This window comes from Muscardinus avellanarius, assembly GCF_963383645.1.
Source record: "Muscardinus avellanarius genome assembly, chromosome: 2".
Taxonomy (NCBI): domain Eukaryota; kingdom Metazoa; phylum Chordata; class Mammalia; order Rodentia; family Gliridae; genus Muscardinus; species Muscardinus avellanarius.
In genome coordinates this window covers 133,601,428-133,628,586 of record NC_137787.1, presented here as the reverse complement: position 1 = coordinate 133,628,586, position 27,159 = coordinate 133,601,428, and the positions used below count along the sequence as shown (strand labels likewise).

The 27,159-nt window shown below is 39.6% G+C and overlaps 1 protein-coding gene across 11 annotated transcripts in view; it reads left to right on the top strand.

The window, feature by feature from the left end:
- DCLK1 (doublecortin like kinase 1) overlaps positions 1-27,159 on the top strand; it is a gene marked incomplete at both ends in the record, with an annotated part of 363,877 nt that overhangs the window by 320,365 nt on the left and 16,353 nt on the right. For 10 of the 11 annotated variants that reach the window (XM_080690076.1, XM_080690069.1, XM_080690081.1 and 7 more), the window contains 5 exons: positions 5,327-5,460; positions 7,177-7,254; positions 7,606-7,702; positions 12,161-12,241; positions 23,427-23,540. In XM_080690076.1, the coding sequence (XP_080546202.1) occupies positions 5,327-5,460; positions 7,177-7,254; positions 7,606-7,702; positions 12,161-12,241; positions 23,427-23,540 (504 nt within the window). The remainder of the gene's footprint in view (positions 1-5,326; positions 5,461-7,176; positions 7,255-7,605; positions 7,703-12,160; positions 12,242-23,426; positions 23,541-27,159) is intronic. The other variant, XM_080690077.1, reaches the window with a different exon arrangement.

The window sequence follows — 27,159 nt, the reverse complement described above, 5'->3', positions numbered from 1 at the left end:
ATGTTAACAATGGTTATTTCAGGGTGACAAGTTTGTGAGTGAGTTTAGTTCCTTTTCCTCTATAGTGATCTGGCCTCTCTTTTTTTTCTACAGTATCATACTAGATATTCATTGTGTGACAAAAATGTTATAATATTTTTTAAACGTATAATACCGAGTTCCCACAGTTTGGAAAAAAAAATCCTAGGATACATTTCCTAACAAGATCCGGAATGTGCATATTTCATGTATCTCACTGCAGCTGCATAGACCCCCTTTTTAGATAGTTTCATGACTATTTTAAATTAAGGATGAGAATCAGGTTTCCTGGAGTTTCCGCTCCTTTCTCCATCTTCCCAGCTATCTCCAGTGGAACACTCAGAGACACGATTTTACTTCTTGTAATATTGCCTCTCTTCTTACTCACTCCATTCTGAATTCTATGCAAATTGTATTGTTTTCATTATTTTATTTAACTTTTGGATTTCATAAATATTTCACATGTGGATATAAAGTGTGTGTGTTTTTTTTAAGGAGGTCTAATTCACGTGACTAGAAAGTGCATTTTGCAAACGAACTTCCTGTTTAAGCTTTGTTATCCTTGGTTTCTTAAAAATAAAAGATTTAAATTTAATTTTTCTTAGAAAGGGACATAGAGTCCATACACCATAGTTGGAGGAGAATCCATATCTTTTTAAGGGGATACCATATATGTTAAAAAGTCAATTGACCTTTTTACGTGGCTTTGTCAATTTCATGCCACTTTTGTTCAATTCTGTTCGGTGAAATAAGTTTTAGCACCTAGTGAGCGCCTCTGTGAAAACGATTTCAGTGCTTACTAATGATTCATTAGCCAATACTTCCACAGGGCTATCTTTGAATTTGTAGTAACATTAAGAATTGCATTTGTTCCAAAACATCTGTTATAGTAGTCCGCTTTTAGTTCTCAATTATGGGAATCTCAGAAAGCATTTGACAGGGTTCAGGTTATCTATGAATTTTCATAATATTTTATTGCCACCGGCTGCATTTTATGACTATATATTAAATGTTTTAGTTTTTCAAATAACTTTTCCAAATGGTCTCAGTTTCCCATCCAAGGGAAATCAGGCATATGCCCAGACATCTACTGTTCAGCAAGTTACTACTAGTGCAAAACCCCAAATAAACAAACAAGATACAAAAATAAAACCTCTGTTTAAGAAAAGAAATTCGAGTATGCCCCAAAATCTACACACCTGACCTTTCACTATATCTCTTCTTGGTAAGACATGCCTTCAGTCTTTAATTGGAACCTATTTCATAATTGTTACCATTTAACACACTTAGTCTGTCAAATCATGGGATGTCTTTATAGCCATATAATAAACCCTAGAGAACAACTTCTCTGACTGTAGCCATCTGCAATGATCACAAGAGTCGCTTACAAAATACTGACAGTCTTTATGGTAATAGGATACATATGGCAGCCCACAATTATGTGTAGCTGCATTCAATTAGTGTTGTACAATTACACAGTTTTATTGCTTAGTTAAAACAGTGAAAGCACTACATACTGGGTAATTTGCACTAATCCCCGTCTCTTTAATAGCCCCTCAGTGTTTAAGATGCAGGGGAACATCTATAGTATTTAAAGGGCCTGGGATGAACATTAAATTATATCTCATGTTGTGAGCTCTCCTTGACTGGCAATTGATGTCCTCCCGCTTCACGTGCGGGCCATGCTTTATAGAGGCTTTAAAACAAGAAGGTCCTCTTACACCAGAGCCCCACCTACTGAATCAGGCTGTCCGGGTCTACACTCACAGGCTGCTAAGGCGATGGCCAAAGGTTCAGGATGAGAAGAAATTATAAGGAGCAAAGTCAGAATGATTCCAAGAGTAGTCTAAACCAAGGGTTCAGCATCTCTGATGGGAGCTCTTGAGAAGTCTTTTCTATTTCTAACTTTGAATTAAAAAGTTGGCTGAAAGTGAATTTATAGCTGCCACTGGGGAAAATAGAGATGATTTTTCAAGAGTGTGTGTGTGTGTGTGTGTGTGTGTGTGTGTGTGTGAAAAGAGATGTATTGAGCAACCTGTGTGTGTGGGGGGGGTTGTTTTGTTTTGTTTTGTTTTGTGGTGGTACTGGGGTTCCTGGAAATCCTTCTACCTCCGGGCTATACTCCCAGATCTATTTTTTTATATTTTTTGTTTGGAAACAGGGTCTCTTAAGCCAGCATGGCTGGTTTAGAACCTGTGTAATCCTCCTGTCTCCGCCTCCCAAGTGCAGAGATTACAAGTGTGCGCCACCACGCCCGGTGCAACCTGTGGTTTTAACAAAGTTTTAGTTACATTTATGAAGGATCCGCTGTAGCTGGCTGGGTAAGAGATAAGGGTGAACATAGCCCGGGCTGCAGCCATGTTAAAGGTGACCCCAATTGTGAGAAGACTCCTTATGCCTTATAGGAAAGGTTCTTTCCCATTGGAGGAAAAGGAACACTGGAATATATTCTTCTCCATCCTTCTTGCAAAGTGTTGACAGAGAAAACCCCAAAGTAACCTTGTTTCCTGCCCTGCTTGACAATAAGTTAAACAGAATTCCAACCAGAGGCCTGGGCATTTATTCACCTGCAAAAACATTTTGTTGAAGCGTTTCTAATGTATTTGTGTCTTGAAATGTGTCCAATTACATGGAATAGGCCTTTGTCTCTAAGCCTTTTTTGTTGTTGTTTCTGTTAAATATCACTTGAGCTTCTTTATGTCCCTGAAAACTCTACTATTTAATATTTAAACCAAAAAGAAAAAGCCAAGGTGGGGGGTATTGTACAAACGGCTACAGAGAAAGAAATCAAACTTACATTATAGATTTAATGTATTTTATTTTTTTTTTGTTTTCTTGAAATATTGTTACTTGTAGGCACTTCTTGTTTTCCTCATTTTAGGTAACAGTTTTAGTGCCTTTTTCTTTCTTTCTTTGTTTTTTCTGAAGTACAGTTCACCCAGGGCTTCACATTTTTTCTTAGTTATCAAAAGTTTGAGGCTATGCGTAGTGGTGTACACCTATAATCCCAGTCCTTGGAAGGCTGAGACAGGAGGATTGCAGGTTTGCAGCCAGCATCAGCAACTTAATGAGAGCCTGTTTCAAAATAAAAAATAAAATAGGGCTTGGGTGTAGCTCAGAGGTAGAATGACCCTCGGGTACAATCCCCAAAAGCACAAAGAAAAGTTTGAACTATACTGATCACCTATATTAAATATAATTAGTATATGGCCATATGTAAGATGGAATTTCCATTAAAATGTAGATACTTAAAAATCAAACCCTGTCCCATGTACATTGTGTGAGCATATGCAGAACTAAAATGGGACTTAATGAATCTAACATCTGGTTTTGTCCAACTTTTGAAAGAAAAGGTGATATAGACCCTATGTTTAGAAAAAAGTTGCAAAATTCCTGCATAAATGAGGTCAAATAGGTCAAACTCTGCACTGCCTCACAGAGCACACATCATGAATGTTTGGACCTAGCAGGACATCAAAGCAAGAGGTTATTTGGAATCTTAGAAAGGTTATTGGTAAGGAAGTAAACAATTCTACTCTCTGGAGGAAACAAGCTAGACAGGCCATCTACTAGATGTTCCATCTCATATTTCTTTTCATGAAAAACATTTGCTTGTTGTTTGGATGACCAGAATGGCGGGCACAAGAAGGCTACGATTTAGGTATTTCTTTTGCTGGAGAACATTTAGGCTGGAGCAATACTGTGTTCTGCAGCTCTATAGCCTCAAAGTCCTAACTCAGACCTGTTTGTGGTAAGCAGTGCTGCACAGCTGCTTCAGTCCATCCCACTGCACAAGGCACTGCCTTTGCCCTCACAATCCAGGTCCAAGTGATGCCCCAGGCATTTGAATGCCTGCACCAGGACAGCTCAGATTGGATCCTGATCTAGAGCCCTAGGGAGAAGACTCCATGTTCTGAGAATGGACAAGATATATAAGAATGATTTCTACCCAGTGTCTCCAGAGGAGAGAATCTGACCACCTGCCTCTGTCAAAGCAGTTGGATGCACATGGTCATTGCTGATATTGTAGCTTAGCTTGCCAAACATCTACAGCTTGTGCTGTGGTCGAATGCAAAGTTAATTTACTTTCTCCAAAGGACGGAAGACATGCATGTGAATGGTAGCTATGCTCCTGATGTGTGGAGATGTGTCTTGCTGTGCAGGAGGTATACCAGATGATCATAGAGAGATAACAGAAGTGCATGCAAGCCCCACTTGCTGGATGAATTATTCCTATGTATGTGAAAACTTTGCTCTTTCTTTGAGGGCTCTGTTGAAGATTGCCCTTGCTGGAAACACTAGAATTTTACTGTGGTTTTCTTTTCTTTATTCTGTTTATTTCAAATGGGGGGGGCATGGAATAAGAATTCTGGATGCCTTTTGATCCTCTCTGAAATCAATAAAGTTATTTGGATAATCTCAAGAGCATAACCATTTGGAATGGGCTAGAATTAAGGCAGTTAAATACTTGCCTACAGTCACGAGTATCCTTTTTTTGATTTGTTGAGTGAAAGACTAGAAACTTTACTACCTTAATAAGGAAACCTGGACAGACTGCTGACTCTACACCTGGTAAATCTTTCCAAATTGCCACAGGTGAAATGAAATGTTAATATCTCCTTAAATTATTAATAAAAATGTAAATAGATCTTGTTGGAAATGTAGGACACTGAAAATAAAGTATTTTAATATGTGTGTAGTTTTTTGTGTGTTCTGTCACTAAAGAATTGTATATTTAAAGCCTTCCATACTTTGGAGTAAAGAAGTAATTATTTCCATAAACTGAACATATTTCACTAGAGACTTTCTATGCCTAATTTTATTATTCAAATCAACTTTAATTGTAGAAACATCAAATACAGAGAAGCATAAGATAAAAAAATTCATAATCTTACCACCCAGAGACATTCTCATCAACACTGTGTTCTTTCCAACTTTTGTCTTTACACACATTTTTTTTTGCTTTAATGTACATGTTATACAAACGCATCTGAAAGCTGATATCCTTACTTCCCAAACATAACTTATTTTAAGAAATATAATTCCACACCACCATTTTAATGGTTACGTACATCCCATTTTATGAATGTACCATAATTTACTTAATGAATTTCCATTTGTTAGCTCTTTGCTGTGTTTCCAAATTTGCAGTAATCTAAAGATATTCTTATATGTGTATCCTCGCATAACTGTCTGAATTCTTTGTCTATTATGTACATTAAATTTTAACTACATTGTCCCTCATTTCTTCAAAGAAAGCTTTTGAGTGCTTAGTTTTAAGGCGACGGTGTTTTTCCTTCTGTTTTAGGTCTATGAGCATCAAGATGGTAGCAAATCACTGAAGCTGGGCGACTTTGGACTGGCCACCATTGTCGATGGCCCCCTGTACACAGTCTGTGGCACCCCAACATACGTGGCTCCAGAAATCATTGCAGAGACTGGGTAAATGCTTCTCCTGTGTTTTGGTGTTATATTTGGGAAAAAAAAAAAGAACTGGAATCAGCTATCAGGTTTCTTTCCTTCTTTTTTATTTTTCCTTTTTTGTTTTAACTTCTACAGTGGGGAACCATTTCCAGTGTTTTCCCAATCAAGTTGCCAGTGACTACAATCTTGTTTAGGGCTTCCATTTGGCCTCTGTTAAAGGTAGAACAGAAATTATTAACTCCAGAGTAAAAAATGTTCAGACTAACAGAGCAACATACAACAGTGGTGATTAACTCGCTTTTGGAGATAAAAAGAAACAGGCACTGCTGTGTGTAGTGATTATAATCTCCTGTGGTTATTTCTCTCAACAGCCTTTATCCATCCCTGGTCCTATTTTGGTCCTCTTGGAGATCCATTGATTTCCTGCAGAGTGCAAATACCCATAGGCATCAGAACCACTGGGAATTCATAGTCTCTATGTACAGAATCAGATGAATGAAAATCTCTATCCTAGAATGGGGAAAGTGAGGTAGCCTATTACTTACTAAAGACCTACTATATACCAGGTTTAAACTCACTTAATTCTCTTCTAGTAAATAGTACATTTAGCACATGAATACACTGCAACTCTCCAACTAGAGGGTTAAATAGTATCCCATAAGCTTCTGCCCAGTTAGTGGCTAAATCAATATTTGAACTCAGATTGGCTTGAGACAAAGGTGTTTTCAGGAAAACACCTTCTTACCTATTTCTTACTGAGAGCCCTAATCAGGGCTCTGAGGTGCTGAACTTCACTTGGGAGGTTAGAGTGGTGAGGTGAGGCAGCCCCACTTCCTTTCATTAGTCATTTCCACCCACACCTGGGAATCCAGATGGCCTTCTCCATTCTGGCCAGGTGGAGGTAGCTTTTCTACTTATTCCATAGACCCAAGGACCAGAACGATAAAAAACTGAGAAGAAAGCCCCAACGGGGAAACCCCTCGGGTAAGATATGAAGAAATGGGAGCGTTTTTATTTGTGGAATTTGAGTGAGTGTGGAGGCCAACATCAGAACCTTTCCTGACCTCCTTCGGATAATACTGCCTCAGGGATAGCCACATTTCCTCCTGGGACATACTCCGCCAGCCTGGGGAGGGGTTTCTCAGGGTAGGAAGGAGAGCTGGTTGGGCTCTTGAAGACCTTGGGTGGAGCCCAGTTCTGCCACTGACCGATGGTGCTATCATGGGCAAAATTTCTCATCCTCTGCATCTCAGTTTTCTCTTCTATAAAATAAAGAGACAATACTCATCTTGAACAATCCATAAAGTTGTTGGGGAGTAAAAACAAGATAATGTATTCCAGTGCTTTATAAACTGGAAAATGTTCTATAAATAATTGTTATTTCTAAAGAGTAGGGAGCTAGATTGTCTCAGGAGTTCATCCCTGTCTCTTAATTGACATGACTGTAATTGATAGGATACTGATTTTTTTGGCCGAAACCCTTCCCTTACTGGTATTTAGTAGTCTAGACATGCATTTCTTTAATTTTTATTCGTATGCCTTAGTCTTTCTTTTTTTTTTTTTCAATTCTTTCCTTGAACTCTGGTGGGCTTTAGTTCAGTGTTTACTGTAACATTTTTTTTTTTGTAATTCAGTTTTATTTGGGGTTTGAAATAGTAGAATCATCTATTCTAGCATGCCCTATAATTTGTCCTGACCTGACTTTGCTAACTCTGACATCACTTATTTTTCCAGCTATGGCCTCAAGGTGGACATCTGGGCAGCTGGTGTAATCACTTACATCCTGCTGTGCGGTTTCCCTCCATTTCGTGGGTATGGCAGCAATCTTTTATTCAGCACCAACAAAGCATCTCTCTATTCTCTGGATGAGCTATTTGCCCTTCTTGCACAAAGGAGCATGCAGCAGGAAAAGAACATAAGACCCTCACTCGCAGGCCTGTTATATTTTCCATGCCATGCATGCTAAATTATGTGTCTTCCTCATACAGTTTAAAAACTCATTCTTTCTTAATTTAAAAAAATGGTCACATGTTGACATTTTCAATTGCTTTTAAATCACATATTTTACACACTTTGGGGAAAAAGAAGGGCTCAGTGTGTAAGAAGGACAAGACATGCCTCAAGTTGTCACTTTAATGCTGTTTTTTCTGTTCATCTAAACAGAAGTGGTGATGACCAGGAAGTGCTTTTCGATCAGATCTTGATGGGGCAAGTGGACTTCCCTTCTCCATACTGGGATAATGTTTCTGATTCTGCAAAGGTATGATTCTAGTGCCTTGCTCTTTCATTTAGCCTGGGTGTCTTCATGAAATTATTGATTCCAAATCATTGTGTGAGAAGAGATGGATGCTATCATACATTTTATGTATGTGCACATTGTAGTTGCAATTACTAGGTTTCCCAAGACCTCAGCTGCCAAACCATCCACTCATGGCTTTCCCAAGTATTTCTCAAGTACCTCCACCTTGTTGTCACCCCAGTTAGCTTGTAACGACCTCTTGCCGGGCCCCATTCTTGCCAAGCTCAAACTCATGTCAGATTTCTGCAGATTTCTCAGGTCTTGACTTAATGTCATCTTCTCAGTTGAGCCTTTCCAGACCAATTGTAGCTCTTAAGCCTTACCTGGCTGGCCTGGTCCTCCTCATCTGCTTTATTTTTCTCTATGAAATTTATACTCTTATGTCCCTCTGGTAAACCATGTAACTACCTAATCTATCCACCAATATAGATATATATAGCTGGGCATGGTGGTACATGCCTGTAATCCCAGTACTTGGGAGGCTGAGACAGTAGGATTGCAGGTTCAAGGACAGCCTTAGCAATTGAGCAAGACTTTCAACAACCTATGGAGACCCTGTTTCAAAACAAAAATAATAAAATAAAATAAAGTATAGGGTTGAGGCATAGCCCCTGGGATTAATCCCCTTTATCAAATATAAATAAGATAGGAAAGATGAAGAGATAGAGAGATACATAGACAGACATACAGACAGATATGGATAGCAGGATAGATCCTATTTGTGTATTTTATTTCCAAACACTCCCCACAAGGATGCAAATTCTACAAAGGCAAGGATTTTTGTCTGTTTTATTCATTGTTCTATCATCAACATCTAAAACATTACTGGCCTATAACTAGTGATCAATATGTATTCAGCATATTAATAGCATATGGATAAGTGAACCAACCAGTTATTCAAAGAGAAGAAAACTCAAGATTAGCATAGGTTGAGATAGTCAAGAAAGACTTTATGGGGAAGCTAGGGTTTTAATTCAACCATGAAGGATAACTAGGGCTTAGAAGTAGGCAGGAATAAGGCATATGGTGCTTATCCCAGTGAATTCAGTCATCAATCTCTGAGAGGGATGGTGGTACAACAATGTAGATGTACTGAGTACCTCTAAACTGTATGCTTAAAAGTGGATAGAGAAGCCGGGCATGGTGGTGCACATTTATAATCCCAGGATTTGGGAGGTTGAGACAGGAGGATCACGGTTCACAGACAGCCTCATATACTTAGTGAGGCCCTTTGCAACTCAGTAAGACCCTCTTTCAAAAATAAAAAATAAGCCGGGCATGGTGGCGCACGCTTGTAATCCCCGCGCTTAGGAGGCAGAGACGGGAGGATCGCGCAGGTTCGAAGCCAGCTGCGCACGCTGGCTTAGGAGACCCTGTTTCCAAATAAAAAATAGGTCTGGAGTGTAGCCCGAAGGTCAAAGGGCTTCCAGGAACCCCAGTACCACCAAATAATAATAATAATAATAATAATAATAATAATAATAATAATAATAAAAATAGGGCTGGGATGTAGCTGAGAGGTAGAATGTTCCTGGGTTCAATGTTCAGTACCACAAACAAGCAAAAAAAGAGGGTAGAGTGCTTATTTTATATTTATGTACAATTTAAAAATAGTAATAGGTCAACATCTAAGAAAACTATAAAACTTTTTTCTTCCCACTTGGTACTGGAGATTGAATCCAGGGGCATTCTAACTCCAAGTTACACCTCCAGATCATTTTATTTTATTTAATTATTTTTATTTTGAAATAGGGTCTCAATGAGTTGAAAGTCCCCCTGAGGTGTTGAGGCTGGCCTCAAACCTGCGATCCTTCTGTCTCCGCCTCTCAAGAAGCTAGAATTGCAGACATTCACCACCACACTTGGCTCCAAAACTGTAAAGCTCTAACAATGAAATATTAGTTGCCGTTTGGGGGAAAAAGCAAAATCTTGTAATTAATCTGTTTAAAATTTATTTAGATTGAATATCCCTAATTTGAAAATCCAAAATCCAAATGCTTCAAAGTCTGAAACTTTTGACCACCAACATGATGTCACAGGTAGAAATTCCACACCTTTCTTTTCTCATGAGAGGAGTAAAGTCAAAATAGATATATAGCTAGGCATGGTGGGGCATACCTATAATCCCAGTATTTGGGAGGCTGAAACAAGAGGATCACAGGTTCAAAGACAACCTCAGCAAGTAGTATGGCTCTCATCAACCTAGCAAGACCCTGTACCAAAATAAAAAATAAAATGGGGCTCAGGATGTAGATTGGAGGTAGAATATCCCTGGATTCAATCTCCAGTATCACACACACACACACACACACACACACACACACACACACAAAGGTACACTAAAAATATTGTATAAAATTATCTACAGTCTATGTGTTTAAGGTGTATATGAACTTAAATGAATTCTCTATGAAGACTTGAGTTTCATTCCCATCACATATTTTTATATATGAAAATATTTCAAAATTTTAAAAATTAAAAATTGGAAACACTTCTAGTATCAAGCATTTTGAGTAGTAGATATTCAACTTGTATCACATCTCCAAGTACTGACATAAATTTTTGAAAATTTGATGGTAAAAAATAATCATCTTTTGGTCACTCAGTGTGTAAGATTTTCCCTTTTCCATGTTGTGAATATGAGTCCAATTTAAAACCTGACCCCTTGCCAGGTGTGGTGGCACATGCTTGTAATCCCAGCATTTGGGAGGCTGGGACAGGAGGATCATGGTTCATGGACATCCTCAGCTACTACTTAGTGAGGCCCTTTAGTAAAACCCTGTTTCAAAATAAAAAATAAAAAATAGGGCTGGGGATGTAGCTCGGAGGTAGAATGCCCTTGAGTTCCATCCCTGGTACAGCAAAAAAAAAAAAAAAAAAAAACAAACAAACAAACAAAAAAACTGACCCCTTAGACCTAACCATTTTGCATAGAAAAGTATGTACAGTTGGGCACAATCTTCAACCATCTAGGAATCCACCTTTGGGCTTAGGAAAATAAAGGCAGCTGAGAAAAGCATCAAAGGAAAGGTGAAAGGAGCAGGGCTGGTGCAGGTAGGGTTGGAGGTGCTTTCACCTGGTAGTGGGCTCTTCTCTAGAAAAGCCCAACTCTTAATGCTCTCACGCTATAGCCTGAGAGCTTACATTCTGACAGATTGGGACCATCTCCTTTATCCCTACAGCACCTGGCAAAGGGCATCACACAGAGTCCTTGCTTTAATAATTCCTGGTCCAAGTTAGAAAGCGAATGAAGAAGACAGGCATGGGGGTCTACACCTGCAATCCCAGTATCTGGGAAGCTAAAACAAGAAGATCACAGGTTGAGGCCAGCCTCAGAAATTTAGTGAGACTCTTAGCAACCTAGAGAGCCCCTGATTCAGAATAAAAAGAGCTAGGACGTGTAGTTCAGAAGTAGGACAGCCTGGATTTAATATTCAATCCCCAGTAAAACACACACACACACACACACACACACACACACACACACACACACACACGCAAAGACAGCTAAGGTAGATTGAGATCTATCATCCCTACCCCCGTGTGGTACTCAGAGCTATGTAATGTGAGGAACTGAATAGCACATATCTAACCATCATGTTATGTGAGAATTTCTAATCCAATTGGACAGATGTATGACAAACTCACTGTGAAGACCAACGCTGTGTGGCCCTGGCCAACAATAGGGGAATTTCATTCATTTCAGAACCATCAAATCATTTCTCCCTTAATAGTTCTGTTCTCTTCGTTTTGATAAGTCTGAAGAGTTTTGAAGTAACTTCGAAACATTTGTTTAGCTCCTGAAGAATAATTCTCTTGGACCAGCACTCTGGCTCAGTAATAAAGCATGTGCTTCACAAGCCTGAGTCCCTGTGTTCAGGCTCCCAGCAGCCCCCAGCCCTGCAAACCAGTTGTATTTTACTAGCCAGCTATTGGAAATTTTACACCTTTATTTTTTCCAGATATAAATATTCTTTCTGGAAATTAGAAGGGAACTCCATTTTTCTTTCCATCTTTCAAAGTGAAAATTTAATTAAAATCTTTCTAAAATGGGACTTTTATAAAAACTAATTTAAGAACCTGGCTTTAAATTTTAAGACTCTAATGCAAGAAAGGACTACTGGCTCTTTAACTTGAATAATTTATTTTTTCTACTAAAACAATTGTATGAAATTCATTTAAATATTTATTTTATTTTTCTATCAACTAGAAGCTATATAACTGCAATGCCAAAAATTCACCTTTCCTTTACCTTTTGAAGGTGCTATTCATGTAGTCACAGGTAAGTGTATTGGTACAGTTAAGATTTAGAGCTTTTACACATGCATTTCCAAACTAAAAGAGAAGGTCTGCATTTGCCAACACCCAGCTTGTCATCTTCAAAGTCAGATAAGTGGAGTCTGATGTTCCCCTTCACAGGAACTCATCACCATGATGCTGCTGGTGAACGTGGATCAGCGATTCTCCGCTGTGCAGGTCCTTGAGCATCCCTGGGTTAATGTAAGTGCCTAACTCCCTCTCCTAGCCTTCCTATAAAAACTTGTTTGCATATTTTCTAATGTTATTGCCTCATTTTAAAAATGTTGAAGTGTTTGGGTTTGTTCTTCCCCCTGAATGTGCCAGGCCAGTTACAGGGTCCTACACTTGTTCCATGAAAGTATCTAGTATGCCCATTTCACATTTAATTCCAGTGGGACTGCCTCCTACCTGGAGAGGTGCATGTAATCCTTATCCTGTACCCCACACCCTTCATTCTGTGATCCAGGTTGGGGCCAACTAATCATCAGTAACACAGAACAGATTGTCTGAGTCAGTCTTGCTATTATGTCATACCTACTAAAAAGTACAAATTGACCTGAGGGTTTCAGCATACACTTAGGAGCGCTCCAAGGCAAAACTCCTCAGACTTGAGTGTGCTCAGAAATAGCCTGGAGATCTCCTTTAAATGCAGGTTCTAATGCAGTAGGTTGGAGGCTCTGCATTCCTAAAAGCTGCCAGCTGCTGCTTTTGTGTCTGTCCCTTAAGTCCAGGGTCTAGTGATTTTCTTAAACTCTGAAAGAATCCTCCAGAGCAAAGTTATTGTTTCTTTTAACTCTTATCACTCTACAACTGATTGATAAAATTTGTTTTGGTGAATAGTAGTAGTAGTTAATACTCATAGATGGCTTCACTGCAAAGTCTTCCAGCACTGTACCTCAAATGTACATTAACTGATTGTCTTTTTCCCCCCACAACTTTATAACTGTCTAACCCAGTTACCATTGTCATCCCTGCTGATAGATGGGGAAGCTTCAAAACTAGATGGATTGTTTCTTCCTGCCAGAAGAAAAGACAGGTTATAGATATGGATATAGATAAGCATTCGGACATAGCAATGGACATTGATAACATTGTTAGCCCATGTAAATACAACTTTTTCCAGCCTCCCTACTGCACTGAATGATCGGGCTGTAAGTTGTAGCCAACAAAATGTTCTCTTTCTCTGAACTGTCACATTGGTGAACGATTGAGTGGTTTCTTTTCAAAATAACTAATTATGGAAGACAAAGCATGATTGAAAGCACAGTCCAAAGGTGGGGTGGCTACGTGTGAGGTGACAAGAACTGGGGGTCTTATTCATGTTCCGCCACTTCCTGGCCAGGGCCTGAGTTCCCAGCGCTTTACAAGTCTGCACCTGGTTCTCCACACTCCACTGCACGAGTATGTTTGTATGACAGGAGCATATAAACAAAGATGAGCAAAGGTTTACTTCAAGTCTTTTCATATAGCAGAATATCCAAATGTGCAAAGGTACTAATCTCTCAGTCCCTAGCTTAGTGAGACAGAAACACTCACGTCCAGCCTCACCAACCTTTGCATTTACCCCAGAGTGCTAAGCAAAAAGATTAGGCTGCATCTTATTTGAGCCTAGTAACAAGCCTACAAGATCAGCCCAGTGGGTATCACTGCACCCATTTTGCAGATGAAGCTATGCAGAGGTGATTTGTTCAAAGCAGCCATGCTTGCATTTGAGCCAGAACTAGCAGCCCTGGGTCCTCACTCACAGCCCCAGTGTTTAAAGTCCTATGCAGCCTTTCCTATGTAACCTTTTGTTACACAGGAAAGCACAGTGAGTATTGAAAAAGGGTATGATGTGGACAGGATGTAATGATTGTTAGTACAAGTCAGTAACCTTTCCAAACCAACTTGTGTAGGTCACAGTGCCTTTCCATTGTGTATGCAGGAAAGAAGAGCCACAAGCCTGCTGCAGCCTCTCTGGGAAGCCGCGGTTGGTTTGGGCTGATCTACATGAGCTAATTAAATGCCCAAGGTCTACAACTTGTCAAATTGCAGTTTGGCCTAGAAAAACTGAGACAGGGTGACCACACAGAATAAACTGGAAAGTCTGAATTTGAAATGTGGCCTTTGGAGGCTCCTAATGAGCCACAAAAGAAAAGAGATTCATAGGTGACAGCCATTTGCAATTCCTCAATACATTTTTATTCTCACTGCCCACCAGACCCACCCTCCAGGGGGCAATGTCTGATGCAACCAGACAGTTAAGGGCAGTGTTCAGTGCTAGCCCAGCTGGTCTTTGAAGGGAGGGGGCTGTGGACGGTGCCAGGAAGGGATGCAGAGCTCAGTCCTGCCAGAGACTGGAAAGAAAAGGTCCAGCAGGGTCCACTCCTGCAGGACGCAGGACGTAGCCATTGGATGGCAAATAGCTTTGTGCATGTGAGCAAGGCACTCCGATACATGCAGGGTCTGGAGTGCTGTTAGAAACAACATAATCCCTTACCTTGATTCCAAACCAAAGGATACTTTATCAGTATGATCCCAAGCCACCTGGGGTAGAGAAACAAAATAAAAAAGCCTTCTAGCTCTTACCTTTCAAAATCTGGGTGCTCATTTTCTTAGCACAGTCTGCACACTTCTCAGCACTAACCCTCTGCCTCCTCCTCCTGAGTCACACATAGCTTTGCATATGGTCCCACGTTGTGGGCAGTTAGGTCCCATGGCTCCCTCTGGCACAGGGGCTTTTACTGCCATTTCAGTTTTCCCTCTTGGATTCTCTAAAAATGTTTTCTAAACGTCAGGATAACATTTAAGTAACCATCTAGGAGAACTAAAACAAAAAAGAAAGAAGAAAGGAAGGGAAGAAGGAAGGCCCTTTATAAAATTCTAACAGACTATGTTTTAAGGGGGGGTGTGAAGAATCTGTATTGGTTTTAGCAAGACATTTTTAAAACTTAGTGTAGAAACTGAGTGATTCACCTTTGAAATTATTTCTGATAGCAGTTAAACCAGAAAACTGCTTATTTTCTTTATCTCCAAACAATAAATTTAAAAAGTAACCTTTCACAACCGAGCGTTTAATATTTGTTGAGGTCTCCAAGTGCAACACACCAACAACCAAGCCATCAAAATAAATAAATTAGGAATTTAAAAGGATATCCATTTAACAAGACATTTTGCATTTGGCAATTAAATTATATCTGATCACCACAAAGGATGTTCCCTCAGGGGGGAGAAAAGTAATAATAATTATGTGACCCCTAAGGAAGTCGGCAGAAAGCGCTTCCTGTGCGCTCATTAGTTCTAATTTTCTCCATTGCTTGCACAGTGACCTTTCCACCTGGCTCACTTGGAATTGAAAAGGCGGCCTCTTATGAAACAGAAAGTAGAGCATAAGGGCAATAGAATCGAAAAATCAAGTCAGCGAAAGTCACTTGTTTTAACCTCACACCAGGAGTTTCCTTTAAGCTCACATTTATTGTCAACACACTCTGGGTCTAAACCCACCCTGCTCCTCAGTATCCTTGGCGAGAATGAATAAGGCGTCTTTGGATGGTCCTGGTGACCCAGATAAACAAAAGCACCATCAGCATGCAGCCCCGTGCAGAGGTGAGGCATGGGGACTCTGAGCAGAGTCCTCCTTCCCTAACCTGTGTGACTTTGGGACAGCAGTTTCTCTCCTTCAAACCTGTTTTTTGTTTTTGTTATTTTGGTAATTTTTGTAATTTTTTTAAAATTTTTATCTGTGAAATGGAGAACTTAGGATCCACTTCTCCACTTCTAATGAGGGTGGAGAGAGGACCCTATGCTTACAGGAACTGAGGAGGCTTTCTTAAGCCCCAGCACCCCTACATTCTTAGTGAATATACAGTGAGGTTGAGTCTGAGCAAGTCAATAACTGTGTCCTACATTGTTAGGTGCTAATTGTGCTCAGTTTTGTGCAAACTGTGCTCGGTGTTGGCATATAAGCAGTTTGATTGAGGAGAACCTTAACCCCAAAGCACGATCCCAGTTGAATATGACAAGCTCCATGTAGATAAGGGGTACATTATCAGCTCTGCTGCTTTCTCCAGACAATTTCTGTTAGGATTCAGATCTGGAATGCCCTGCAACCACTCATAGGCTAGGCAGTGTAGCAACATTCAGAGGTGAAGTGAATAGACCATGAGGGCTCTGATCTCATCAAGAGATTCCTTTATCTGATGGATGATTGGAATGGATATACTAGGAGGTGGTAAAAACCATAGGCATGGGAGCATGGCCGGAGGAATTAGGTCACTGGGAACATGGCCTTGAAGGCTCTATCTGTCCCTGGCCTCTTCTGTCTCTCTGTTTTTCTCTCTGCTTTGTGGCTGCTGTGAGCTTAGCGACTCTCCTCTGCCGCTCCCTCCCCCTGTGATGTTTCTGCCCCCAAGTCAGCTGACCATAGACTGAATCCTCTGAAACCATGAGCCAAAATAAATCTGTCTCTCCTCTAAGCTATTCTTGTTAGGAATCTTGCTCACACCTAGGAGAAACTAACACAATCCCTTCAATAAAGTTACAAAATACCAGCAGAAATTGTCCCCGCTACGTTTATTTACCTTTTTATTCATCTAATGTAGAACCACAGGATTTAGGCATATATAAGAATGAAAAGGCAATGATATTTCTTGATCGTTCTAGGGAGCAGGTGAAAGCTAACTCACCTCTAAGAAGCTTTATGTACAGAAAAGTGTAGGTTGGAATAAGCTCACAAACTGAATATACATCCCCAAAACAAAAGCTCTTATTTGTAATCAGGACCAAATTAGCATCATATTTTTTGCTTTCACTGCCTTTTTGTTTTCAAAAGGCTGGCTCACCTTAGCCTTGTTATTCTCCTGATACTGCAGGGTGCTATAAGTCTAGTAACCTATTTAACTTCAAATGATTTTTTTTCTGATTTGCTGACGAGGAAACTGAGACACAAAGGAGTCTAGCATGAAGTTGATTGGAGTCTCTAGCACAAGGACTGATGACTGGATTTTGCCACCAGAGATTCTAACATAATTTGCTTGTCCTGAGACTTAGGCATCAGGACTTCTCAAAGGTCAAGGTCATCATAATGTGAGACCAAGTTTGAGGAACTTTATTCTAGTAGAAAAGACTGGTTTAAGTAAGTCAAGTCTAGTTATGTACCAATTCAAGACTTCTCATCACTTTCCTGATCTTAAGATTTTTATTTTATCCCCTTTAGCTCACTACCTACTCTTTTGAAAAGATTCTGCTATGCCAAGATATTCCAAAAGAAAAGAAACAAGAGAAAGAGAAAGATAGGAGCCTGGATAACCTCCCAGGATATTCCATGCTGACTAATTTAATTCAGTCCTACCCACACAAAAACATGGATGCCCTCATTGTGCTGGTAGACTTTGTTAGAAATTAAGCAAGCCCTAATGACATATTGTAATAATACCTACGTTCATAAATAAGAAATGATGACATGGAATTTAACTTTCCATTTGGGCATCTTATTGTCTCCTTGCTTCAAGGTTGACCTTAATTTACTTCGCATTTTCTCCCAAGAGCAGTGAAAATTTTAGACAGAAAGAATGCATAGTGCCATGTTGAAGAGGGACGGAGGTCCTGGGTACAGTGCAGCTGAGGATGGTTAGCAAGAGACCCTGTTTCAATATAAAAAATTAAATAGGGCTGAGGGTGTAGTTCAGAGGTAGAATACTTCTGAGTTCCATCCCCAGCACTGCAAAAAAAAAAAAAAAAAAAAGCACTTTAAGGAACTTGGAATTGTTTAAACTGATTCTGAATATTCTGGGAATAAAGTGCTCAAGACTGAAATGCTTCTCATAAATCTGCAGATATTACTAATAATAAAGTCTGGCAACGAATAGACTGGAAACCAGATCCATGATTCAGGACCCAAAATCCACACAGGGAGGAAGGTTTCTAATACATGACCCCTGAGATGGTTTCCCCAAGGAGAGAGAGAAATTCACTCTACTGAGTGACCTCACCTCCGAGCCCCCACATGCCTCCCCACACCTCTTCCCCAGCAACCTCTGGAGAAGCGAGACCAGAAGGCGAGTCTCCTGCAGACAGCTGGGAGAGTTCATTTTCCATTTTGCAAACTAATTTTCTTCTTGTCAGTTGCAATGCTCTGCCAAGTGGTGGATGGGAATTTTCTAAATCAAAAAACCACTAACCTCAAACCACAACCAGCCCGTGTCAAACTTCAGAAATGACTCCCAACCCAGAACGTATGGTAATAATACTATAACTATTTGTAAAATATTGCCAGGTTTGTCACGATTAGAAAATTCGTAGCACATTTTTGGCACATAATCTCTTCTGAATAATGGTGATAAAGATGTATATACAAATGTATGTTTTTAATGGCCCTATTTGTTTTATTGATGCAAAACAGTAAGTTACCTAAATCTTTGCCATCGGTCCCTGTGGTTCAGGTACAGATTAGATCCCTGCAAAGCTAGTTGTTTATATCTTTTAATCCAATTATGCTGAAAGCCTTTGAAATCTATCAAGAAACTACAGACTTTTCATTTGCCCTGTGTGTGTGTGTGTGTGTGTGTGTGTGTGTGTGTTACCTCCTCTAGCTGAGACACTTTATTTCATCAGGGGGAAAATTCTGAAATGTTTTGAGATTTATGAAGTCGAAAGCATCCCTGACAACTTGCGGGAGTTGTTTCGTTACTTTCATTGCTTCAACATGAACTAATAACCCCAGGGAAGCTCAAACCTTCACTAGAATTTAAAGCTGGAAGCCTGAACCTCTAGTCCCCAGCATCTAAAAGAGTTGCTACAAGCCCTGACAGGAGATTAGGACCAGGACAGGGCTGGGAAATGATATCCACATCCATCGTGAGGTGGTAAGAAAGCAAACTCTTAGCTTGAGATCCGGCAGCTTTCTGGCAACGATGCTGATGGTGATGGAGCAAGAAGGAGGTGAGATTATTCAGCAAGAGGTGAAGCTCCCTCAGAACGTCAAACAGGGGCTGCTCCTATGGAAACTGGACTCTTTTTCTCCTTACTTACACCCAGACTGCTAAACACAGCCAGTGCCAATCACAGCAGCACACTGTTGCCAAAGAGTAACTTCATTTTATCCAGTGTCAGCCAGGCCTTCCAGTGCTGGCTGCTGCAAACAGGATCCTAGAGCCCTGCCCTTTAGGGCCCCAGGGCCTCACCCCAGATAAGTGGCTACCCAGACTTCCTATGACGTAGATGTTCCAGTTGCATTCTAGAGGGACACACCCCTGATGTGTTCCCTGTCCCTTTTACTGACCCCCAGATGGTTTCCAGGAGCCATTAAGTACTGTCCAAGTATTCTGTTTGTGTTTTGTTGTTGTCATTGTTGTTTTCTCCAGCTATAATTCAATTCTCATACCCTTAATTATGGAAAAATGGTCACTGACTATTGTGACTTGACACTCACTACAAAGAGCCCTTTGGAGGCAGATGTCAAGCTAGTGAATGCCCTTCGCTGATGCGGTGTGCTGTGGCATAGAGAACACAGCTTCAGGTCTGGTTGAGTCTAAGCAAGATCACTCTGTAGCTGTGCAATGCTGACCAAATATTTTTTTCTTTCCACAGACTCAGTTTGCTCATCTTCCAAATGGGACTAATAACATATGGTAGAGGCTAGTTTGAGGATAAAAGAGAATATCTAGGTACATTGTCAGAGCAGGACCACTAACAGTTAACCCTTACATAACCTTCCTCTGACTTCTTTCCTTTCTTTCTTTCTTTCTTTCTTTCTTTCTTTCTTTCTTTCTTTCTTTCTTTCTTTCCTTTGCTCCCCTACAATTTAAATCAACTCTCCCTCATCTGTCCTTGTTTCCTCTGGTCTCAGAGACCAGTTAACTTAAAATCTTTCCAGGAAAAAGTCAAACCTGTCTTCGATCTTCTCTCTGATTATGCCTTTTGAACTACTCTATAATTCAAAGTTCATATAAATCACTGTGCAAAAGTAGCCTGGAACTCTATTAAGAGATGGTTAGAAGTACACATATGATGCTGGAGTTGAGGCCCAACAAGGTGCTACTGTAAGAAGGTAGTCCCTCTTATTCAGGCAGAACTCCAAATTATGTCTGAGGCATGGTGCTAATATTTGTAAGACTTTCAGCATCATTTCATGCCTTGTGAAATGTTTAAATCCTTTCAAAGCTTCTTATATTCTAAAGGTGGTCATGCAACTTGAATTCCAGAGACCTGTTTCATCTATTAAAAACAAACAATAAAAACATTTATATACACCACTGAATTTGCCCTTAGGTTTAAAACATTGGACCACATAATTCAAATTCTTTATGCTTTTCACCCATGTTCTCTTTTGCCTATAGAGCCAGAAACTGGGTAGTGCACTACAAAAGTGTCTGATTTTCTGGTGGTGACACATGCCTGTAATCCCAGTACGTAGGAGGCTGAAACAGGGGGATCAAAAGTTAGAGGCCAGCCTCAACAACTTAGCAAGACTCTATTTCCAAATAAAAATAAAATAGACCTTGGGTGTAGCTCAAAGGAAGAATGTTCCTGGGTTCAATCCTCAGTAACCAATAGCAACAACAACAAAAAGTCTGAGTAAGGGGATGTAATCCTTCATCTGTCTTTTATTTACATCCCTATAATTAAAAAGCAATGTTTTAATCCTAATCAAGACTAAGCCTTTGATGCTTGAATTTTTTTAGGACTAGTTTATGCCAATCTTTTCCTCTCTTTTGGGCTTTTTCTCCCACTGTTCTTTCATATAAACTCTTACCTAAAGATAAACTGATTGGCTTATTGGTTTGTTGGTTTGTTTATTTTTGTGATACTGGAGATTGAATCCACAGGCATCCTACCTCTGAGCTACACCCTCAGTGTGTTTTTGTTTGTTTGTTTGTTTGTTTTGTTTCAAAACAAGATCTCACTGGTTTGCTGGGAGTATCCTCAAAATTCCTATCCTCCTGTCTCAGCCTCCCAAACACTGGTATAGGCATGTGCCGCCACACCAGGCTTTGGCTTATTGTCTGGCAAGCATGCCTGTGGCTTCTGCTTGCACGTACTATATCCTAAAATCTTACTTTCTCTCCTATCTGCCTGTGAGCCTTCTCCACATTGTTAAAGACCAAATCAAATCCCATATCTCTCACAAAGTTTTCCCTGTCTATACACAGTGGGAAGCATGTTCTCTCTCCTCTGGACTCTTTGGGGTTTCTAGCTGAGCTGTGAGGCTAGTCTTTCTTTCTTTCTTTCTTTCTTTCTTTCTTTCTTTCTTTCTTTCTTTCTTTCTTTCTTTCTTTCTTTCTTTCGCTACTGGAGATTGAACCCAAGGGCATTATTCTAACTCTGAACTATACTCCCAGCCCTTTTTATTTTTTATTTTGAAATAAGATCTTAGGTCTTGTTCAGTTGCTGAGGCTGTCCTCAAACTTGCAGTCCTCTTGTCCTAAATCTCCCAAATATGGGGTTTATAGGCATGCACCACCACACCTTGCTATGGCATCTCTTTTTTAATTGTTGATCTGTTTCACTATTTGGCATGGTATGCACATCCTTTCTCTCCCAGTTAGCCTGCAGGGTTCTAATGAATGGAGAGTATTTCTTCTTCCTACCAACTGCCATCCCTAACACAGCTCTTGATGTAGTAGACACTTCATAGATCCTTGTTCCTGGGTTCAATCCTCAGTAACCAATAACAACAACAACAACAAAAAGTCTGAGTAAGGGGATCTTCATCTGTTTCCTTCTCAAGCATCGTCCTGTTCTAATTGATCTTCACTTTATATCTAACTCTTACACAAAGCAGATTTTTAAATTCAGTCTGCATTGTTGGAAAACATCTTCCTCCAGATTTAGTTTCAGATCTGTCTTAATAAATATGTTAACTAGTACTTCTTCTAGCCATTAATCCAGAAGTCTAATAATATCATAATTGAAAACCCACTTTGTGCAGAACACTAAACTAGGTGCTTGTGTTAAAGACTTCAAAAATGTGAAAGATATGGCACAAAAGGGCAAGGATAGATAAATGGATAGGTAGATGATGATGACAGATGATAGATAGGTAGGTAGATAGATGGATATAAATCGATGGAGGGTCTATGGATAGAGAGACAATACCAAAAATGCCATTAGTGCAACTTGATAGAATGAAAAAGCATTAAGGACTTATAAAAGAGCCATAAGAATAAATTGCACTGAATCAAAGAAAAATCTCTTGGAACAGTCCATTCAGACTCAAGTTTTCAAGGAAGCAGAGGACCCACAGAGTGTAGAAGAGCAGAACCTATTCTTATTTTTGCTCGCCATGCCCACCACCTACCGTGATGCCTGGTCCACTGTGAACATGCAGTTAATGTCATTGGATAAATAAATGGCCAAATGCCAAAAGGAGGAATAGACTGCATGCAGAGACCAGCTCTAGCACAAAGAGCAAACACATCAGGCTTGGAGAGAAGCAGATTTATTTTCCTGGATGGAACCAAGAAACATTATGTGAAGTGATGGAGAGCAAGGAGAGAAGAAAAATGAGGAATGATATTGGAAATCTTGCCAGGGCTTTGGTTTAACAGATAGTAGCAAACACTTTAATGTCCATTCATTCATTTGTTCCATAATAATTTATTAAGCATCTGCTACATGCCTAGGCTCTGTGCTAAGACCTGGGCATTCTATAGTGAACAAGTCAGTCTCTGCCTTCAAGGAACATGAAGCCTTTTCATCATGAACTAGTAAGTGGTTGCACATACCCTGGCCTCTTGTTATTCTAACAGTATTTAGTGCGGGAGAACAGATTATCCAGCCTCAGTAATGGATGGCTTCAGCAGAGAGCTGAAGCCTTAGTTAAAATGAGCTTTAATAAGAAATACTTCATACTAACAGATGATTTGAAGGCATCAGGGAGTACTTAAAACTCCAGGAAGAACTTTCTGCCTGGAAGGTCATCTGAGATTTTAGAATGTCCAGTTGAGTTTATTTATGGCACGGCATAAACCCAGGTTTGCCAGTTACCTTGGCTTTAGACATAAATGATAGGTTAGAATGGAGGGGAAAAAGATAGGCATATTAATTTTTTATTGCACAAATTAACTTTTTCTTTAACATATGTTCCTAGAACCAAGGTTGAAAATTACTTTTTATTGAAAGTCAAAAAATAAAAACCACACACACCACAGATTTTTTTAAAAAAAAAATTCAGAGACACACCTCTGAAGGTCAGATGACACTAAGAAAATTAATTGTAGAGCAAATGTGGAAATGGACGAGACCTGGGAGCAGGACTGCCAGGGTGATGTTTGATGAGAGCACCTTGGTTTGGTTTGTTTCTCACGTTTGAATTCTGAGATCACAGCCTGGGATTAGAAGACTGTAGCCTCATTTTCTTTGTGTCTCATTTTCCTCCCTTTCTTTATCTCCCTTTTTCCCCTTCTAGGATGATGGCCTCCCAGAAAATGAACATCAGCTGTCAGTCGCGGGAAAGATAAAGAAGCATTTCAACACAGGCCCAAAGCCCAACAGCACGGCCGCTGGAGTCTCTGTCATAGCAGTAAGCATCTGAAATATCCACCTGTAACTTTTAAAAGCAACCCATCTCAGAGACAGGCATTATTCAGGAGATCTTACCCTGAGACAGCAGAAGCGGACATTCCTTTAGACAGCTCCACCACGTAATGCAGAGGAGGGATGGGGCTTGTGTGCACGCGTGCGTACAGACCAATTCCCTGGATGTCCTGTCATCCGCTGCCTCCAGGGTGGCTTGCAGTCCATATTCATTTCACGATTTATTTTTTTAAAGCAAAAATCTCCCCCATACTGGACTCTGTGCCAATGCAAACTTTTTGGTTCTCAGGAAAAGAGTTCATAGTGTCCTTTTGCCAGGACCTGAAGGCAAGGGAAGCTGAAAGAGACAAAATAGCAGAGAGCCTGGAACACTACAGATCTTTATGCTAGACCTACCCGAAAGCAAACACATAGCAGAAAGCTTACACCATACGATTTTCAGTGAGATCGGATTGCTGTGTCTCAAAGAAGTCACAATGTCTTTCTCCTTAGAAATTTCTGTTCTTAAAGTGGAAAGTCTCTTAACATTTGCCATTTTATTGATGCAGCTATGCACGGACTCTCCCTTTTTCATTTTTTTAATTTTTTCTTTCCATCCCATACATGCAGACACACACTACATGCAATTTGATAGCTGCTCTAGGCAAAGATTAAATTGGACTGAGAAATAATGAAAACTCATACTTCCTGGTGTCATATTCTAGAGTAAATACATTCGAATCCCAGATTACTTGAGTTTTTAATAATTTCCCCTTTCCAGAGTATGTAAATTTTAACAGCATTTCCAATGTGAAAATCACTTGAGCTGCTTTCCTTTTCTGAAAAAAGAAGTTAAAACACTATAATGTTGAATTTTTAGATATTATTTATGTTTTGCAGCATCCTTCATTCTTACGAGCAAAACCAAATATTTAATTCATTTTATGGGTGTTTCTATTTTCTTTTTTTTTTTTTTTTTTTTTGGTTTGACTAGAACTCCAAATAAAGCTAAAGATAAATAATGACTTATTGGTTACAACCAATCCCAGAACCAGGGATACTAAACATTCGATATGGGCTTCCAGAATTTGCAAATGGTTCCAATGCATGCCTACACACTGTCTCCTGCTTGCATTTCTTGTTTCTCAATTGAACATTTTCAGTAGTGAGTTCCATGTGTGTGGGTAACTGGCATGTGAGCAAGCAAAGGGCACCAAATAAAAAGCATACCCTTCCAGAGGTTCCTCAGTGCCACCGAGGTTTCCAAACGCCACGCTGTTCTTGCCCTCTCTTCAGTTCTTTCTAAGAAAATCCAGTGTAAAAGTAAATTGTCCTCCATGTCCTCCATATACGGTCAGTGTTCTCTGTTATCAGCTGATACTCCGTCCTTTTTGCTAATAACAATCTCATGGTGATGCTCAAAGAAACCAAACCTCCTACGCTCTGTTTTCATTGTTCATTCAAGATGCAAGTCTATTCCAAAGTGTTTGGTTCTAATTGTCTAGAATTTTCTTTTGGAATGGGCTGCCAGCACTCTTGTCCCTGAAAAGGACTGCTCTTCTGCTCGGGCTCAGGGCTTACCACCCCAGACAGAGTGCCTTCCCGCCTCTTTGTCATTTTGCTTTTGTTTCTTTTTTTTTTTTTCTGATCTTTTATTTTAATTAGTCTCCAGTTAAGTTTGCCTCGGTTGCTCAATAATGGTTTGTTCACACTATTCTGGGAGTCCTATAATGACTTAGGGCAGAAACTTCAGGGCAGTTTTCCAATTGACAGTCAACACACATTTGGGAGGAAATCCTATTTTAATCAAAGCTAGAAAAATTCTGAAACCTAACACCTATGAGTTTCTTAAAGACTTCATCGAAATGTGTCTCTAAACACTCCAGTTTGTATTTGAAGATGAAAGATCCACTTTTTATTTTTTTCTAAATACCATGAGTGGAGCATTTCTTTTGTCTTTTTTTCTTTTTCTTTCTTTTTTTTTTTTTTTTTTTTTTGGTGGTGGTACTGGGGTTCCTGGAAGCCCTTCTACCTCCGGGCTCCACTCCCAGACCTATTTTTACATTTTTATTTGGAAACAGGGTCTCCTAAGCCAGCGCGCGGCTGGCTTCGAACCTGCGCGATCCTCCTGTCTCTGCCTCCCAAGCGCGGGGATTACGAGCATGTGCCACCACGCCCGGCCTATGAGTGGAACATTTCAAATGCACTTTTTAATGCCAATTTTCCAGTTCATGTTCCACTAACATGTTTTCCACAAAAACTGCACACACTAGTAATATTATTTATAAATTTTGAAGTGGCCTGTATAATGCTGAGTTACATATTTGGTACCTGTTTATTTAATGTTCTTCATCCCTCACACAGTTTTATTACTAATTTAACTCCGATTCAAATTAATTGGCTTTTTTTTTGAGATGTATGTTTTTAAAAAGTACGTTGTCGGCTTTTCCACACAATTCACATGTTAACTGTCATCATTAGTATGAAAGAGAATATCAATGTAAATTTCAGGTACTGTTTCAAAGAAGTTGATCAGCCATATTGTATGCATGTATGCACCTTCTCTAAGAGACTATTCCCCTACAAGCATTCCTCCACAGAAGCCTCAGGACGGTCAAGAGCCCTAAGGGAGGGATGTGAATGAGAAACTGTCCAGTTCAGCTACTTTTGTTCTTAAATTTCAAAATAGCATTGGATAATCCCATATTTTTTTCCATTATTAAGTGCAAAGACTAAGTGTCAGGAGTCTATCACAAGGAAAAGGAACCCTGGCATTAAATAATAATCCATTTCAAACTTAAGTATGACTGCCAAATAACAATATTTTATTCGGAGGCAGAATATAATTGGGAGACAGAAGAAATATCCTTTGCAAGTGGCGTATTTTATAAAAGACCACTTGACTAATAATCTGATACAATTATTTGTTCACCCACATCATAAGAAGTTTTGTAATTAATATAAACAGTTATGACTTCTATCTGAAAGATTTGGAAAATCTGGTAGATTTAGAAAAATGCTGGTTTTAGTATGACTTTCATTTTGGCCAAGTTTTGTTGGTTCTTTTTGTTTGTTTGTTTGTTTTTGTTTTTCTTGAGCATATGTGCTCTCCCTGGAGGCTGGTAAATAATGTATTTTACTTTAAACGGCCTCTATCATGGGACTGATTTTTTTGGAAATTATATATACCCTTGAAAAAAATTGAAAACTATTTGGATTGAAGTGTCAGGTTTGTTGTTGTTGTTGTTGTTGTTGTTGTTGTTGTTGTTATTTTTCAGGGAATCAACAGACAAACCATTAGTCTTTAGCAGATATCTCTCTCTCCTAAGTTAGAAACCTAACTACCTACTGGAGATCAACAATGCTTATGAAGCAAGCCATTGCACTCTTTGGTTCTTAGAATGAAAAAAGAAAATAGAATGAACTGTCAGATAACAAATAGACTCTATTCACAGGTGTAATTTATGACATTGTAACTGAACATGCACTTACCCCTCATGTCGTCATTTTTTCTTTCTCTGTTTTCCCCCCTACATTATTAAGACTACAGAAAGGACAAATGATAGCTTTATATGCAGGATACAGGAGAGCCTCAAGTTGGCTTTTACAGCCATTATCAGCTAGAA